This window comes from Salvelinus fontinalis, chromosome 20 (genome assembly GCF_029448725.1).
Source record: "Salvelinus fontinalis isolate EN_2023a chromosome 20, ASM2944872v1, whole genome shotgun sequence".
NCBI classification, from domain to species: Eukaryota; Metazoa; Chordata; class Actinopteri; order Salmoniformes; family Salmonidae; genus Salvelinus; species Salvelinus fontinalis.
In genome coordinates, this window is record NC_074684.1 from 5218596 (window position 1) to 5237448 (window position 18853).

The following is an 18853-nucleotide window of genomic DNA, read 5'->3' on the forward strand; positions in this document are numbered from 1 at the left end:
GTGCTCTACGTGTTCGTGGCTGTGTGTGGGTGTCAGTGTGAGGAGAGGGAAGGGTTGGGTGCTGTACGTGTTTGTGGCTGTGTGTGGGTGTCAGTGTGAGGACAGGGAAGGGTTGGGTGCTGTACGTGTTCGTGGCTGTGTGTGGGTGTCAGTGTGAGGAGGGGGAAGGGTTGGGTGCTGTACGTGTACGTGGCTGTGTGTGGGTGTCAGTGTGAGGACAGGGAAGGGTTGGGTGCTCTACGTGTTCGTGGCTATGTGTGGGTGTCAGTGTGAGGAGAGGGAAGGGTTGGGTGCTCTACGTGTTCGTGGCTGTGTGTGGGTGTCAGTGTGAGGAGAGGGAAGGGTTGGGTGCTCTACGTGTTCGTGGCTGTCAGTGTGAGGAGAGGGAAGGGTTGGGTGCTCTACGTGTTCGTGGCTGTGTGTGGGTGTCAGTGTGAGGAGAGGGAAGGGTTGGGTGCTCTACGTGTTCGTGACTGTGTGTGGGTGTCAGTGTGAGGAGAGGGAAGGGTTGGGTGCTCTACGTGTTCGTGGCTGTGTGTGGGTGTCAGTGTGAGGAGAGGGAAGGGAAGGGTTGGGTGCTCTACGTGTCCGTGGCTGTGTGTAGGTGGGTGGAGTTGAATGTGTCAATGCGAGGAGGTTGAGAGTTGGATGTGTGCAGCTTTTTTGTGGGTATAAGTATGAATGTTGAGGTCTACAGGTGTTTGTGGGTGGAGGTGTTATGGGTTACGTCAGTGTGGTAGTGAATGTTGTGGTCTGTTGGTGTTTGTGGGTGTGTGTGGGTGGAGGTGTTATGGGTTACGTCAGTGTGGTAGTGAATGTTGTGGTCTGTTGGTGTTTGTGGGTGTGTGTGGGTGGAGGTGTTATGGGTTACGTCAGTGTGGTAGTGAATGTTGTGGTCTGTTGGTGTTTGTGGGTGTGTGTGGGTGGAGGTGTTATGGGTTACGTCAGTGTGGTAGTGAATGTTGTGGTCTGTTGGTGTTTGTGGGTGTGTGTGGGTCTGTGTGGGTGGAGGTGTTGGGATGTGTGTCAGTGAATGAAGAAACAATGTAGACAGGAGTTACTGCTGATTGAGAGGATCAACCATGTTGCTGCTCTAAGGTTGTCAGTAAATAGCCGGCTACAAACTAGCTAGCTAAGTAGAATTAGTCTTGGGAGTAGCCTATTGTATAGCCTACTTTGTTTGCTCCCAATGCCAGCTTTCGGGCAGAGTCTGTGCGCTTGGTGACACACAACCCATCATGGAGAATCATCCCTCATCCATACAAGGAGGAAGTAGCCTATGCTAGGCTAGCTACACAGGCTATGCATCGATATACAGTGTGGGAGTAGCCTATGCTAAGCTAGCTATACAGGCTATGCATCGATATACAGTGAGGTAGTAGCAATGTTTTCTTATCATGAGCAGGAGATGGTGTCGCGCAGCTCACGAGACCACCGCAAGGCACTATCAGTGATAGCTGACTTTTTATGGGTCATCCCAGTCACATTAGTGACATTGACTTGACTTGCGCCGGCAGTCACACTTTAAATATTGTACAAATTATTTCTGGCAATATTATTCTTTGGAACCCTATTCCCTTACAGTTTAAGCTAGAAATGCATTCTCTTAATTTGAAACTGGTCTGGATTAGTGCACTAGTATCTCGACAATTTTACTGCTTTTCTGCTCTGAGCAAATCAGAGTATCTGTTAGCTCATTAGTGCATACTGTAGCATGAGTCAGACTAGTATATATTTTACGGTATCATTTCAGTCAACGTAGTTACATTTACTTCACTTATCTGCAGCAGTAGGTTTAAGCTCTGATTATTAGCCATTTCTAATCATGTGTCATACATTTTACATAGGTAGTAGTCCCTGTTCGTCTACCTTCGTGTTCTAGTAGTATTATTATTCTAGTGACAGTTTACTGACTCTATTCTTAGTTTATCGTATGCTATTGTATTGTATGCTAATTGTAGTGATCGTGTCATTCTAGTCATCATCAGGGGTGAAAGTAGATTTCATTTCTTCCTGGTACTTATGGGCCTAATCATAGAATTCCATATAGAACCCCTATTAATTCAATAGGATCTCTGTGAGACTAGTCGTAAAGATTTGTCATTTAACTTTTCAAATGTATTACCTTTTATTGGGGCATAAACACAACCAGTTATGTTTTTATCTGATTGTCAAACAATCACTTCAAACCGCTCCTTTACTAGAGTACCCGCGCACATTCAACCAGTCGCAACATACTGCATTTCCAGCCTCTAAACTGTTTGTATGGTGAATGGAAAGAGAACTCTTTAACACAAAACACCAAAAAGTGGAATGGCATTTGGTGATTGTCATTAGGCCAGAATCTTTTGAGTTCACTGCTGCGAACGCGTCTCAATGTCAGCCACTTATCTCTGCCTTGGCATTTTGGATTGTAGACCACCCGTTTTCAAGTCCATTCGCACATTTTTCATGCCTCTGACATGCGGCAATGATACATAATTGTGAAATAGCCTACAGTTTACATATTTGTTTTAATTATTGTGATAGGCTCATGTTTTACTGGTACGGCGTACCCCCGCTATTTATTTTGCCGGGACGCAGTACCGGACCGCCTTACTTTCACCCCTGGTCAGAATGTATTAGCTACTGAGCCTAACCATGCACATGCTCCTACAAATGTGATATCGGCAGCCATGCCATATGCAATACCGTGTATAGATAACGAAGCAAAGAATATCAGCGAACACCTGAATGTGCTAGCAGTCACCATTGCATAAGAGTTGCAGCCTAAAAAACACATGATAGAAGTAGTATGTAAGACACGAAGCTAACAACATGCAAGCAGAAGATAAATAATAGGAGCTAATACACAATGACTATAATGAAGTGATCACTACAATTAGCATTCAAATAACACTACAGCCTCAATTTACATGTAATACTACTGCCTAACCCTAACCTGAAATCTGAGGAAGAAAGGTTAGGGTTATCACCTTGGACCTTAGTGGGGAAGCCGAAGCTGTATAGCTGTGCGATGACCAATCAAGGCTTGCTACAGTTTCAACCGTGTTGCCTAAACCCGTTGATGCTAGCATTACCTAGCAGGCGGCGGGCTTGCTAAACACTCACATGGCGATAAGCTGTTGGCGATCAAGCGGACATTGCCTCTAATGGGAACGTCTGTTTTGAGAGTTTATTTCCAACATCAAGGCTTATTCTATTAATCTACGGCGTCTATTTCTCTCGTTATCAGGTCATTTATTATTTACTCATGGCTTACCGGCAGATACTGTTAAGACATAAACCTTCCGCTCAAGTAGACAATTTTTTTAGGCCTAGGTTTTAGATTATCATGTCACTCTCACTGCACGCTCCTGCTGAGCAGTATTAGTAGGTCATTAGGCTATTTAGATAGCGACGTAACCACCTGTACTAACGTTTAGTTGAGGTTTTGGGAGGGGTTTGTTAGTAATACCGTCTGTATGTTGTTTTATGCCATGTGATGGTGTGTCATGGCTGAGCTGTGCCACTCTGCAGCAGTCTACTGTCCGCTCTTCTCTCTGTACAATGTCTTCTGTTATATAACCACGTATACCGTTTCTATTCCAATTTCAGTCAGGCAAATGCAGCCTTTCTCATCATGGTTTCGATAGCGGGGATTCAATTCATATCGGGTGTCAGGACCCTTTGGCGTGCAGTCTGCTCAGGAATCCATCTGTCCGCCTTCTTTTCATGGACTACGGAGAAGCAACCAGCATGCATATCAAAGAGTATCTCTCCTCACTCTGTTTAGGCAACAGTGTTGAGGTTACATTACGCTTTCCGGAGGTGGTCCGTATGATGGCTTTAGGGGTTCTTCAGTCTGAATAAGCTCAATGTTCCTTCCCTTTAATCTTGCATGATCTCTTATGTTCTGTTTGCATTATGGACACTCACATGCTATCTGTACTCTCATACACTCCAAGATGAAAGAATTAGCATGGAACATCAGTCATCTTCACCAGAACAAATACTGCTTTGTCCTCTCGTTCATGTTATGCTACCTGCATGCTGAGCAGCACATGGCAAACAGCACATGGCAAACCTTTGTTAAACATTGATGCTGGCAACCAATGACAAGATACTGGGATTCATCACAGCTCTGATTCCTTCGTCAGCGTTGCAGCTAGTTATGAGCCACCCAATTCTGCTGCTACTGCTTCTCAATCGTTCCCAACTTCACCCTCAAGATCATGGATCGTGGAGCCTACATGAGTTCCTGCAGTATTGCCATATGGCAGTATTGCAGTATGATCATAATTCGGGTCAGTCCTGTAGTCCAGTTGCTATGTTGCATAGGTAGAATATCCTCATATACCAAGATTACAACTCATCCCTGCTTCAGCGAAGCCCCCGGTGGTGCATCTATTGTAGGCGGTTGGCTAGGTAATGGCCAGCGGGTTCATACGATTTAAGGTTGCCTAATTAGATAGGTAGAATATTTCCCCATGTACCAAGATGACAGCTCATCTTGCCTCAGAGTGTACCCGGCGGTGCATCGTGTTAGAAATAGATATACTGCTGCATTAGCTCATGCTAGTCATAGTTAGTATTCACACATAGGCCTAGTAGACAATCCCGTAACGGTAGAATTCCTTCACTGGTCTATTGAGAGCTCCTAACGGCGATGAATTTACCTGCCAGTACCATGCCTCATTAAGTTTGCTAAGATGGCGTCAGCGGTGGTCAATAGCCTACAGGTTGCCGTCTTTGCTGGCTACTTGATATAAGTACATTGCATATAGCTACAGGTGGTTGGCTGACTCATATAGCTACAGGTGGTTGGCTGACTTAGGGTTGCTTGTTAAATAAGGAGATCATGTAGACCCACCAGATGATCACCCATTTAGTTTCAGCGAAAGCACCCAGCGGTGCGTCTCCAGGGCGGCTGGGTTCGTACCGCTTACAGTTGCTAGTTGGATAAGTAGAATATTCTCATATACCAAGATGACAGCTCATCTTGCCTCAAGCGAGGGAACCCGGCGGTGGGTCATACGAGAAATATAAAGCATACGTTGCACAGCACACATACAGTCTTGCACTGGTAGAAGGACTTTAGCTGGTCTATTTAATCATATCTAAACAGTGCTTTCTGCCGTAGCTACACATCTGTCATATGGTTCTGCTGTTTTGGGGGACTGGTATAGCTTACGGCGCTCAATGCTTGTAGGTAATGTTATATATTAACGCTTTGCTTGAGCAATGAGCGGCCCTGAAGGAGCACAGCCTATATCGGTTAATTGACCACAAAGCAACATTTTGCAAGGGCCATCTCAGTCTTTGGACTTGCACCCCATTGAAAACCTGTGGTTTGAATTAAAGAGGGCAGTTCATAAAAGCAGACAAAGGTTATCAAGGATCTAGAAAGATTCTGTATGGAGGAATGGTTTGAAGATCCCTCCCAACGAGTTCTCCAATTTCCTAAAACATTTCAGAAAAAGGCTCAGTGTCATTATCCCTGCAAGGGGAGGGTGAAACAGTATTTAAAACAGGGGTGCCAATAAATTTGACTGCTATCTTTGGGGGAAAAAATGTATTACTTGTTTAACAAAATCTCTATCTGAGCAATTGTATTAGTATAAAACAATATAATTCCCCAATGTTTTTGAGCATACAATATAGCTCAGTATTTGTATTATTCATTTGTATTCTTTTTGGCTCATCTTTATCAAGGGTGCCAATAATTATGAACCTGACTGTATGCGAGTGTAACAGTATAACTTTAAACCGTCCCCTCGCCCCGACACGGGCGTGAACCAGGGACCCTCTGCACACATCAACAACAGTCACCCACGAAGCAGCGTTACCCATCGCTCCACAAAAGCCGCGGCCCTTGCAGGGCAAGGGGCAACCCTACTTAAAGTCTCAGAGCAAGTGACGTAACTGATTGAAATGCTACTAGCGCGTACCCGCTAACTAGCTAGCCATTTCACATCCGTTACACGAGACTGAATGTTCCCTAAACACGGGAAACTGTTGAGCGTGAAAAACCCATCAGCGTTGCAGCTCGAGACAAACCGGTGCGCCTGGCTTCTACTACCATACCCCGTTCAACTGCACTTAAATATTTCGTCTTGCCCATTCACCCTCTTTAACCTGTCTCCTCTCCTTAACAAGTCACATTAATAAGGGATCATAGCTTTCACCTGGATCCACCTGGTCAGTCTATGTCATGGAAAGTGTATGTTCTATAGGTTTTTAATCAATAAAACACTAAACCACAGACAACTATGTGCCGTTTCTATTATCTCATCACCTCTTAAAGAGCATAGTCAGAACTACACATTTTTTATTACTCTACATGCTCTATCATCAGAGTTATGCAGCAAGTCATTGCATGCTTTTCATGATCAGTAAACTTCAATTGATCGTGTCATTTCAGATACGTGAGGGTAGCCTATCCATTTGGCATGTAGCTATCTAAGCAAACAACGTTTGCAGCTCACATAACTGCTGTCAAACTCCACACAGTTGTCACTGACTAGTTGGATAGTCATTTCCCACTGAGCAAAGCATTCTTAGATAAAAAAAACATTGAAATCAGGTTTTGGCTTGGCAGACCTTATTTCTTTATTGATATGTCAATAAAACTCATGAATATAACTACTTGGCAAATGTTGTCCTGAAAATAAAATGGTAAAACACTTCAATGTGAGACTAAATATGAGGGCAGGGCAAGCAGATGAATGAAAGTAGTGAATTTCATGTTGTTTCAGATTCAGGGATTGGCTGGGACGTTTTAACAAGACTGGAGTGTCTGTCTAACTATCCTCGCTAGGAGAATGATGAGGGGAGAGTGGTGAAACGTAGTGAACTGGCCGGTATGCAGCTTTGATGTTTGCCATGCCCATGTAGGGAATGTTCCATAGGCTTTCCATAGGTCTAGAGTAGACCAGGTGGACTCACACTCACAGACACAAACAAATTCCAGCTTTAATCGCTTAAAAGGACGATTGACCAAGATATGACCCACCTGCAGATTTATAGTAAGGGCTTTTTCCAAGTTACGAATATGATGTGGTATGTCTGCATGCAGCATTACCATTGCTGCATTAGAGTCCCATTGTTACCAGTTCCAGTTCCATAGTGCGGTGGTCATTGTACTATGCCTGGCATAGCTTATGTGAATGACTGCCGTGACCTTTAAGAATTAGTTGAGGTGTGACTAAAACAACATTGAGGCAGGGATTGAACCCAAAGCAAATTAACGACTTAAGCACAGAAATAGATTTCTAGGCAATTTAAGGCAATTTCACAAAAGTTCGCAGAGATCCCCATTCGCTGCTAACTGCTCGAAGAGAAATCACCTCGGTTGTTTATCTGCGTTTGTTTGAATCCCTGCCTCACTTGATCTTCTCTCCCTGTCGTGGAGTTATTCTTTACTGTGAACACTTGGGAAATAAATACTCTTTTCGTTTCTCTTCAAGTCCAGTAGCTAGCCAACTAAGCTTACCTGGAAGAGCGGTCCAATGTCAACGTCAAATCCCAGGTCGGCGAATCCCGTAGCGATGACCTTTGCCCCTCTGTCATGGCCGTCCTGGCCCATCTTGGCCACCAGCAGACGAGGGTTCCTGCCCTCGTGCTTCTTAAATTCCACCACCCTGGGAGAAGATTAATAAGTTACATCAATAGTTATTAATAATTAAGTGTTTCATTGTACACAACCACCTTGGACACTCAATAGAGGACAGGGAAGGAGAGGTCATTTTAGGGACTGTAGTGATGGCTGGGTAGTATTCATTAGACACCAAACAGAAGAAAACGAACTGAAACAAGGAAGGACTACCGTAACTTGTCCAAAAATAAACATATTTTTGTTTTCCGTTGCAAAATGCTTTGGTATGGTGTGCTCTAATGAACACAACCTGTATGTGTAGTGGTCAGTCTAGCATAAAAGGGCTCAGATGGGTGGATGCTACTGTACAAATGGGTGGTTGATGAGGTCAGTTACCTTTGCTTTGAATAATGCACTATATAAATGCAAATTATTGAATTGGTGTATTTGCCAGCAAAGAGCTTCGATTTTCTTCTTAAACTCCACAACCCTGTTCAGAAATGTGTAATATTATTCAAGTTTAGGTCTTGAAAGGCTCTAGACAAATTAAATGTAATTGTAATTCCAGACACAACAACAGCAATAGTGACTTGATGGGGGAGAAAGTTGAAAACACTGAGCACAAACAATCACATAGGAGGTTCAACAAGGGCCTTCAAACATCTTCTCCATGCATTGCTGAAGAGTAGAAGCATGCCAATCACTTTGGCTTCCCAAGGGGACAAACATCTAGCCTGGTTAAGCCAGACTGAATGCTGCGTCCCTTGAGAACAAACCTGATTTAGGCTCTGTCTATGAGAGGAAAAGCTTAGTATAGACTCATAGGAATCCTGCTGTAGCTGAACTGTTCTGCAGATCGATCAGATCGAGTCAAGAGGTGGCAGTCAGCTTACTGGGAAGGAAAAGGCAGACAAGTAGAGTGACTGGTTCAAATCCCAGGACAGGCACACAGTGGGATGAGCAAGTGGAAGGTTGCTGGTGTCAGAGCCCTTCTGCCCTTGAGCAAGGCATTTAACCACTGTGCTCATTTCCCCTGTGCTTATTTCAAGTGTGTGTGCGTGTGCGTGTGTGTGTGTGTGTGTGTGTGTGTGTGTGTGTGTGTGTGTGTGTGTGTGTGTGTGTGTGTGTGTGTGTGTGTGTGTGTGTGTGTGTCTGTGTGGTTGGGCGATATTACTGATGATACTATCGAGGATGATTGACCGCCATCGTCGATGGTGACGACCTCATGATGGGACAAACGATACCTAACCTATTTCGACTTGACAGCCGCCCCGCAGTAAAGAGCCGAGACAGGCAGCGCAAAGCAGGGCAGTGCATGGATGACATTCCGAGTAAGGCTATAACAAATATGAATATAGTTATTTCAAAAAAAATGTTGTATTTACAGAATGCAAGATAACTATGTAGACAGAGCTAAGAGTTTCACCAAAGCAGCACAAAATGTTAGATCAGAAAATTCTTTTGTTTTGCAAGGGCCAAAAGTCGAGGTAAATTGTTATAGCGGACATTTATTATTTTAAAAGCCACATTTTCGATTTTCTCTCAATTTGATATGAACATGACTTGACACAGCTTTATTTTGAATGTCAAATATTTCTGGCCACAAAAAGTAAAATTCAGCAAACAATGCCAAGATGGAAAAATCAAATGAGAAGTCAAAAAACTTAGGCTACAGCTGAGCAAGGCTTATGAAAGAAAGGATGCATAGCCAATAGTCGGCTTATTGGCCTATTTCCATATTATTCGAACAATGTGCAACCTACCTACAACGCATAGTAAGCCCTGGCCTAATAAGAGGAGGATGAGGCAAAAATGCAAATCAGTATATAATTATCCAGTTCTAAGGACAGCAGAGTTGCTTGCTCTGCAGCCCATGATCATTAACAAACCATCACCCGATGTTGACTTTGTGTCACTCGCACTTCGGCACACACAGACACACTGATAGGCTTAGGCTACACATCTCTTTCGCGTCACATCTCCAATAGAGTAGAATAGTCTACTAGAAAATATTTGGCTCCACTATCTTGTGTCAATGTTCCGATTCCTCTCCCGTAACATGCGAGTGATAGCTAGCAGTGGTTTTTTCTCTCTTTTTAAAATTATTATTGGCTGCTAGGAGGCGAAAACATCTTCTGACATTTTATAAGAGCAGAATCATGATAGGACAAAGCTGATATCGCCCAAACATGTTTCAATATGTTTTGTGTTATTCAATATTGCTACAAACCCTAGTGTGCGGTCTCAGGAGGTTGAAAACAGAGCAGAGAAGATATTCTACATTCTAACAGATTAAGTACAACAGAGAATCAAGTACTATTTTCTTCCTGCTCTTACCGGTTGTGCGTTGTGGAGATCTCCTCATGCTCTCCGAACTCGCTGCGGTAGGCTCCGCTCACCATCCTGGTGCTGGCTTTATGTTCCCCAAACACAGCCTTCATGGCATCCGTGATCTCCCCTACAGAACATCTGGGGAATGCACAACAACATGTCTCAACAACACTTCTATCTTAATAAAATATACCAGCAGGGTTTCACAACGCTCGCCTTCAATACCAGTTCAGCTTACTTTATTTATTTAAATCAGGATTGTGTATTCCGTAACAACTGCATTGCACTGATCGCCAGGGAGTCCTGGGTTCAAAGAAAAATGCTGTTATGTATTTATTAGGTGATTGTTTATGTCAGTGTTTCCCAAACCACTGCACTGAGGCTAGGTAACACTGTCACCACCGATAAATCCACGATAATCGAGAATTTCAATAAGCATTTCTCTACAGCTGGCCATGCTTTCCTCCTGGCTACCCCAACCCCGGCCAACAGCTCCGCACCCCTCGCAGCTACTTGCACAAGCCTCCTCAGCTTCTCCTTCACCCAAATCCAGATAGCAGATGTTCTGAAAGAGCTGCAAAACCTGGACACGTACAAATCAGTTGGGCTAGACAATCTGGACCCTCTCTTTCTAAAATTATCCGCCGCCATTGTTGCAACCCCTATTACCAGTCTGATCAACCTCTTTCGTACCGTCCGAGATCCCTAAAGATTGGAAAACTGCCGCGGTCATCCCCCTCTTCAAAGGGGGTGACGCTCTAGACCAAAACTGTTATAGACCTATATCCATCCGGGCCTGCCTTTTTAAAGTCTTCAAAATCCAAGTTAATAAACAGATCACTGACCATTTCGAATCCCACCGTACCTTCTCCTCTGTGCAATCCGGTTTCCAAGCTGGTCATGGGTGCACCTTAGCCACGCTCAAGGTACTAAACGATATCATAACCGCCATCAATAAAAGATTGTACTGTGCAGCCGTCTTCATCGACCTGGCCAAGGCATTCAACTCTGTCAATCACTGCATTCTTATCGGCAGACTCAACAGCCTTGGTTTCTCAAATGACTGCCTCGCCTGGTTCACCAACTACTTCTCAGACAGAGTTCAGTGTGTCAAATCGGAGGGCATGTTGTCCGGACCTCTGTCGGTCTCTATGGGGGTACCACAGGGTTCAATTCTCGGTTCGACTCTTTTCTCTGTATATATCAACGATGTCGCTCTTGCTGCGGGTGATTCTCTGATCCATCTCTATGCAGACGACACCATTCTGTATACATCTGGCCCTTCTTTGGACACTGTGTTAACAAACGAGCTTCAATGCCATACAACACTCCTTCCGTGGCCTCCAACTGCTCTTAAACGCTAGTAAAACTAAATGCATGCTTTTCAACCGTTCGCAGCCCGCACCCGCCCACCCGACTAGAATCACTACTCTGGACAGTTCTGACTAGGAATATGTGGACAACTACAAATACCTAGGTGTCTGACTAGACTGTAAACTCTCCTTCCAGACTCATATTAAACATCTCCAATCCAAAATTAAATCTAGAATCGGCTTTCTATTTCGTAACAAAGCCTCCTTCACTCACGCCGCCAAACATACCTTTGTAAAACTGACTATTCTACCGATCCTCGACTTCGGAGATATCATTTACAAAATAGCCAAGTCTTTGCTAGGTAAAGCTCCACCTTATCTCAGCTCACTGGTCACGATAACAACACCCACCCGTAGCACGCGCTCCAGCAGGTATATCTCACTGGTCATCCCCAAAGCCAACACCTCCTTTGGCCGCCTTTCCTTCCAGTTCTCTGCTGCCAATGACTGGAACGAATTGCAAAAATTGCTGAAGCTGGAGACTTATATTTCCATCACTAACTTTAAACATCAGCTATCCGAGCAGCTAACCGATCACTGCAGCTGTACATAGCCCATCTGTAAATAGCCCATCCAATCTACCTACCTCATCCCCATATTGTTTTTAATTTACTTTTCTGCTCTTTTGCACACCAGTATTTCTACTTGCACATCATCATCTGCACATCTATCACTCCAGTGTTAATTTGCTAAATTGTAATTTCTTGCTACTATGGCCTATTTATTGCCTTACCTCCTCACGCCATTTGCACACACTGTATATAGACTTTTTTTTTCTATTGTGTTATTGACTGTACACTTGTTTATTCCATGTGTAACTCTGTGCTGTTGTTTCTGTCGCACTGCTTTGCTTTATCTTGGCCAGGTCGCAGTTGTAAATGAGAACTTGTTCTCAACTAGCCTAACTGGTTAAATAAAGGTGAAATATATATATATGTTTTTTTTATTAAAAAAACTTTCCTCTCCTAGAGACCTTCCTGTCAGTTCATCTTATTTGAGCTAATCCAGAACTAGCCCACCGGAGTCAAGTATTCAAAGGCTCTGTGATTGATTACCAGTAGAAGACAAGTGGAAGCAGGTGTGCTTGTGCTGAATGGATCAAATAAGTAGAACTGGCTGGTGGGATGCCTACTAGAGGAGAGGTTTAGGAAACAATGAGAAACAATCCCCTGAAAAGAAAAACATGTATTCTTTGAATACGTACTGTATAATCATGTTGTTATACCCTACTGAACATCTGCGGGATAAATACCTATATCGCTGTGCACTACATAGGCAATATGTGGCAATTTCAGATTTACTCCATCTCTCCTTCAACTTTACCCCACGTCTCCTTTGATTTCCTATACTGTACAGTCCTTATCGTTTTTAATTGCGTGTATAATCAAGTATGCAATTGCTGCTGAATTAAATGGTTTGCCAGTCCTATAAAGTGCACTACAAGTAAGTCTTACCACCATCTGTTATGTCTTTACTTTTCCATCTGTTTTACAGCTTGATTTTACAGTGGCTACACTCGCAGGACGCCATACATGTGTAACCGAGTTCATCTTCAGTGTGGTCACATAGTAGCCCACTTTACTAGATATTGTGCAGTGGCTATTGCTTTACATAGCCACATAGGCCTACACTACACTAAACCCGTATTGTGCAGTGTTTATAACTACACATTAGTGGGGGGGGGGGGGGGGGCGGGCTGGATCAAAAAGGGTGGGAGTGGCAGGGCTCTGTCGGCCCGGCTGAATTTCCGAGATCATTTTAGAGGCCCCAACCCAAATTTTACACTGAATGTGTTTTTTCCATCACATAAAATTTTATTTAAAAAAATGTAATAAAATTTTAGGCGGCCCACCCAAGGATTTCAATGGCTGAAACACTCCTGCACATTGTGCTATGACTATTCCTTTTCATAGCCACATACTAACAGTAATACTGTTGCTTTTAAAACCAACTGGTGTTTTTAATGTTCTTACGGTGTTCTGTTGGTATGTTTATCCTTCAGGATGGTTTTATGTACACTGTCCTTGGGCGTTTTAAAAGGCAGTTATTAACCAAATGTACAACTGTTGCCATCACCGTTATCATTGTTTACACTACAGAGCATCTTTGTCTGTCTGGCTGTAGAGAATGGTCATATGGTATGTTAAAATGGCATCAGTCCCTGTTCTAGCCATTCCTTTACCACACACATAACTTTAAAACCAAAAGTGTTTTAATCATGTGATGCCAAGTGATTTGGGAAAATCTCAACAAACTAACAGGGAGAGGAGCTGAAAAGTACAAAAAAACATCCTGAATTAAAGGTTAATGAGAATTCTAATTCAAGACTCCGATTTCATATCCACTACCTTTAACAAGGGCAGAGAACTGATCAAATATTATCAACCAAGACCACAGTTCTCAATCCCATGGATAATAATAAACCAATATTCAGAATTCTTGAAATCTCCGCGTCAGCAGTGGACAGTATTATTAGCTTCTTCAGGAGCTCTAGAACAAAATATGTATTTGGTCTAGACACTGTATTCCTGAAGAGACAAAAATATTCTCTGATTGCCCCTATTGTACATCTAGTTAATCTGTCCATCAAATACGGGTTCTTCCCCAATGCTTGGAAGTCTGCTGCAGTGATACCCGTTTTAATTTCTGGTGACCCAACACTGGTGGAAAATAACCGACCTATAAGCATTCTTCCAGTGCTATCAAAAGTAGCTGAAAGATGGGTGGCTGATCATCTGACTGATCCCCTCATTCAGGGCAACTCCATACATCAAATGCAATTTGGATTCAGAACTAACCATTCTACCGAAACAGCCAATTGCAATTTTCTGGAGTGCATTAAATCTAAACTGGACATAGGTGGTGAAGTCGCTGCAGTCTTTTTGGATCTTAAAAAGGCCTTTGATTCTGTGAATCATGAGGTCCTCTTGTCCAAACTATCCTCCCTTAATGTGTCCACTGAAGTCATTGTTGGATGTATTCCTATCTGACGTCAAAGGGTGTGTTTGGGGGACACTCAGTCGGCCACTCTTTACAATAACATTGGGGTCCCACAAGGGTCAATATTAGGTCCCCTTCTGTTTACCATCTATATGAATGATCTCCCACATGCTTGCCCACAAGTTAACATGCAGATGTATGCAGACGATACAGTTCTGTATGTACACTCAAAAATAGACAACTAGTTGTTAACAAGTTCACTGAAGCTATCGTACATGTTTCTAAATGGATGACTAATTCTAGCCTGCATTTAAATATCGACAAGACTGTTTGTATGTACTTCTCTAAGAAATCCATTGATTGTTCCCAACGAGCTGTTCTTGTTAATGGAGAGAATCTGAAAGTTGTGTCTAACTTCAGGTCTAATCTCGGCGTCATTTTGGACTCCAACTTGACATTTAAGAAATATGTGAAGAAGGTGGTTAACACAGTCAAGTTTGGATTATCCAACTTTAAGTTTCTAAGACCTTACCTTCCTCTGGAGGCCACCGAACTATATATGCTATGATCTTCTCACAGCTGAGCTGTTGCCTCACATGCTGGCCACAAGCAGGAGCTACTAGTCTGAAACCAATTGAATCACTCTACAAACAAACACTTGACATTTTTGATAACAAACCAAAACAGTTACCACCATTGTCATATAATTTACAAACGTAATTGATTTCGTCTGGACAGCTTTAAGCAGTATGTAGATGAAAGCCTGGTCTTTAAGGTCCTGTGTGGTCTTGCCCCTCCACCTCTATGCCGGCACATCATGCTCAAAGAATGTAACTCCAGGATAACAAGGGCAGTAACTAGAGGGGAATGCGTTGTCCCTTTGACACAGTAAATTCGGTCAATCGGCCTTCTCTGTTAGAGATATAATATACGGTAATGTAATGCACATGGACTTGAGAAGCTGCACTGATTATTGTACTTTTACATTTTCATTGAAAACATGGCTCAAATCTATCCAAACCTGTACACATGAGTTATCGGTGGTTCCTCATATGTAAGACGACAGTTGATGATAGTGTTGTTGTTGTCAGAATGATATATTATTGGATGTAATGCATTTGTATTTTGTATTGTTTTAGTGAGTATTTGTATAGTGGCTGCCCAGGGACTACTGGTGAAAATTATCTTTTGGCTAACCCCGGCACATTTACATGGATGTTGCATTATTGTAATATTGATGTTGATTAATGTGTATTGTTTCCTATAAATAAATAAATACATGTTATGCAACAGAGTGTATTTGTAGGGAGGGATATGTGGTCATTCACAAGACCTTTGTTACTTGTGTAGATTCATTTAAATTTTACTCAGCTAGTTGGAGGAATTGCTTGTATTATTGTTGGGCATGACATGTTCCCATTTTGTGTATAACGAATAGCCAATCAACAGTATTTCATGTATGAGCAAACCAAATTTCCTTCAAGGGTAATAACATTTTGGTATTATTTCTATTGACATTTCAGTCAACCGACACTCCTAACCAGAGTGACTAACATTCAACTAGACTAAATTTAGGAGAAAAAACAACCACATACAAGTATCACAGTCATGAGCAAGATTTGGTTGGTTTTTGGTTCATGCAATTCTACTCATTTTGCCATTGGGTAAAGAGGCATTTTAGCAGTTTTAAAGCTTATTTTGTGAAATTCTACACATTTTGCAATGATATCTGAGTGAGAGTGGCTAACAAAGTCAATGGGGGCCCCTTGCAGGTCAGGGCCCGTGGGCACGTGCCCTTCGTGCCCGGTCGGCAATTCCGCCATGCTTACTACAAGTTGAGATAGCTGACAACTGATTTACCAATCTAAAAACATTTAGAGTGACAATTGAGTGACTGTCATTGACTGACATAACAAAAGGAAAACTGCTGATGCACAACCAAATTTCGAAACCGCACCTTGTGTATTCTACTATTCTAACTCTCAACAGCAAGTCAAGTTTCCTTCAAAAGTGACAATGAGCCCAGGGTTGCTGACCATAGGACTAGCGAGGGTAGTTTCTCACCTGGCTCTAGCAGCCTCCACAGCCAGCCCCAGCAGGTTCCCCTCCTTGGTACGAGCACACTCCTCTATGGCCGACAGACACCTCTTCGCCACCTCAGCATCACGACTCGCCCTCACCTGAAGGAGACACACAGACTTGATATACGTACATATAAAACAATATCTTAACTCACGTATTCCTTTTAGCTCCGAGTGAAGCAAATAGCCTCAACAGTGAATCTCCAGCGAACCCTAATATGTTCTAATTATATTTCTACGGGCTTTTCATTGTATTGATATAATGACATTGTCTACATTGCGGTTTAGTGAGACCATAGACTGTTGTGCATTAATGGGGTCAGAATTGTCTTTTGCTTTGCTTAATATTGACAATTATGTATAACAGCCATAACACAACCAGGTTCCCAGTCCAAGGATATCCCTTTGCTTTGCTTCTCCACCTCTCAGTCTTGAACCCTTGATTTCGTAGAAACCATGTGTCAGAACGAGGGACGTTACATCGAACGAGACATTATTTTGAGAACAATGTTTGGCACCACACATGTTCTGGACAGGAAAATGGCCACTTACTCACAGCCTGGTGGTCCATCTCTGTTAAGTGCTTTAGCCTAGTTCTCTGCTGTGTTTGTCCACTGTCATGCATTGCCATGACAACAATAGTCCGAGGAGTTGGACAACGCAAATACAGACCAGACTAGGGCTTAAGAAAGAGAAGCCAAACCAAAGTCAAACTCAATTGACAGGCTGCTACCAAGGCAGCTACTCTTCCTGGGGTCCAGCAAAAAGAAAGGCAGTTCATACAATTTTAAAAACATTACAATACATTCACAGATTTCACAACACACTGTGTGCCCTCAGTCCTCTACTCCACCACTACCACATATCTACAGTACAAAATCCATGTGTACGTGTGTGTATAGTGCGTATGTTATCGTGTGTGTGTGTATCCATGTGTCTGTGCCTAGGTTTGTGTTGCTTCACTGTCCTCACTGTTTCATAAGGTGTTTTTGTATCTGTTTTTTAAATCTAATTTTACTGCTTGCGTCAGTTACTTGATGTGGAATAGAGTTCCATGTAGTCATGGTTCTATGTAGTCCTGTGTGCCTCCCATAGTCTGTTCTGGACTTGCGTACTGTGAAGAGACCTCTTGTGGGTTGTGGCCCTGACAAGATTAGAATGACAACAATGTAAAACACACTATGACCGAGTGTGGTCTTAGTTCGATGGCATTTTAAATGACAAAATACAACCATTTCCATGATAAATACAGGGATTAATTGTCACTACAAACGGGCAATGCCACTGCTTATCGAGCGCACAAGAGGGATCACTTTGGCAGTGACTCACTACCCGGTAGCACAATGAAAAGCCAAAAATGTCATTAGGGTTTGAATAATTGCAGAAGTTGGCTTCAACTCCTCAAACTGAACATCAGCCAACCAAGCCATTGGACATTCAATTACATTAATGGGGAGTTGATGTGGTGACAAAATGGCAAATTCGTTTTGGTAGGTGAATTGGGCCATTTCACTAATGTTTCCATCCAGAGTGATATTGTTAAGATTTTAAATAAAAGTAATTTCATAAACTCTTCTCTCCATTTGCAGGCTTGTTTCAGGTTCAGCTGAGGACAGACTGGGTTTGAGCCCAGCTTGTCACTTGGTAATGAGTTTGTCTTTGTCTTTTCCAGTAGCAGTGATTGTGAGTGTGATTAGGACAACAGGGAATCAGGGGGGGGGGGGGTGATGTCAGAAAGGCAGGAATTCCTGATTAATAAGTGAAAATCACTACCGGTAACTCCACCTTGACAGGGATGAGTTTTCACTCAGACTGCATTTGCCAAGCTAATAACCTTCGTAGAAATTCATTGGATCCTAAACCCAGTCAGACCTAGGATTCACTTGTAGGGAGTCTGGAGAACGGAGTAGCACACACACTAATTAAGAGATTTGATCACACAGGAAACACTTAACTATGCTTCATATTCAATATCTGTGACACACTGCCCGGAGTTTGATAAACAGCATTGGCACTTGGATTGGAACCAGTGCTATGGTCAAATGAAATGAAAATAGAGCTCTTTGGCCTACGAACTGCAGTGGCGGGTTTGGCGTTGAACAACAGAAGCATTTAAAAGAAAAGTCCTTCGTACGTATGGTAAAATATGGTGGTGGATTTTTGATGCTATGGGCCTATTTTATTTCCACGGGTCCTGGGGCCCTTGTTAAGGTCAACGGCATCATGAACTTTACCAAGTACCAGAACATTTTAGCCAAAAACCTGGATGCCTCTGCCAGGAGGCTGACACTTGACTGCAAGTGGATCTTCCAGCAAGACAATAACGACAAGCACTAATCAAAATCCACAAAGAAATGGTTAATTGATCATAAAATCTAAAGTCTCCAGACTTGAACCCCATTGAAAACCTGTGGTTTGAATTGAAGAGGGTAGTCCAGAAGAGCAGACGAAAAATATCAAGGATCTGGAAATATTCGGTATGGAGCAATGGTCTAAGATCTTTATTGGCATGTGTATAAGTAATAATGTATAGTGCATTAGGAAAGTATTCA

General features: G+C 42.8%; 1 protein-coding gene across 1 annotated transcript in view; it reads right to left on the reverse strand.

Moving 5' to 3' along the window:
* mmut (methylmalonyl CoA mutase) overlaps nt 1-18853 on the reverse strand; it is a 47044-nt gene that overhangs the window by 12436 nt on the left and 15755 nt on the right. Inside the window, exons 9-11 of the mRNA XM_055872171.1 lie at nt 16285-16400; nt 9914-10045; nt 7475-7622 (exon numbers count right to left, since the gene is read on the reverse strand). Of these exons, the coding sequence (XP_055728146.1) occupies nt 7475-7622; nt 9914-10045; nt 16285-16400 (396 nt within the window). The remainder of the gene's footprint in view (nt 1-7474; nt 7623-9913; nt 10046-16284; nt 16401-18853) is intronic.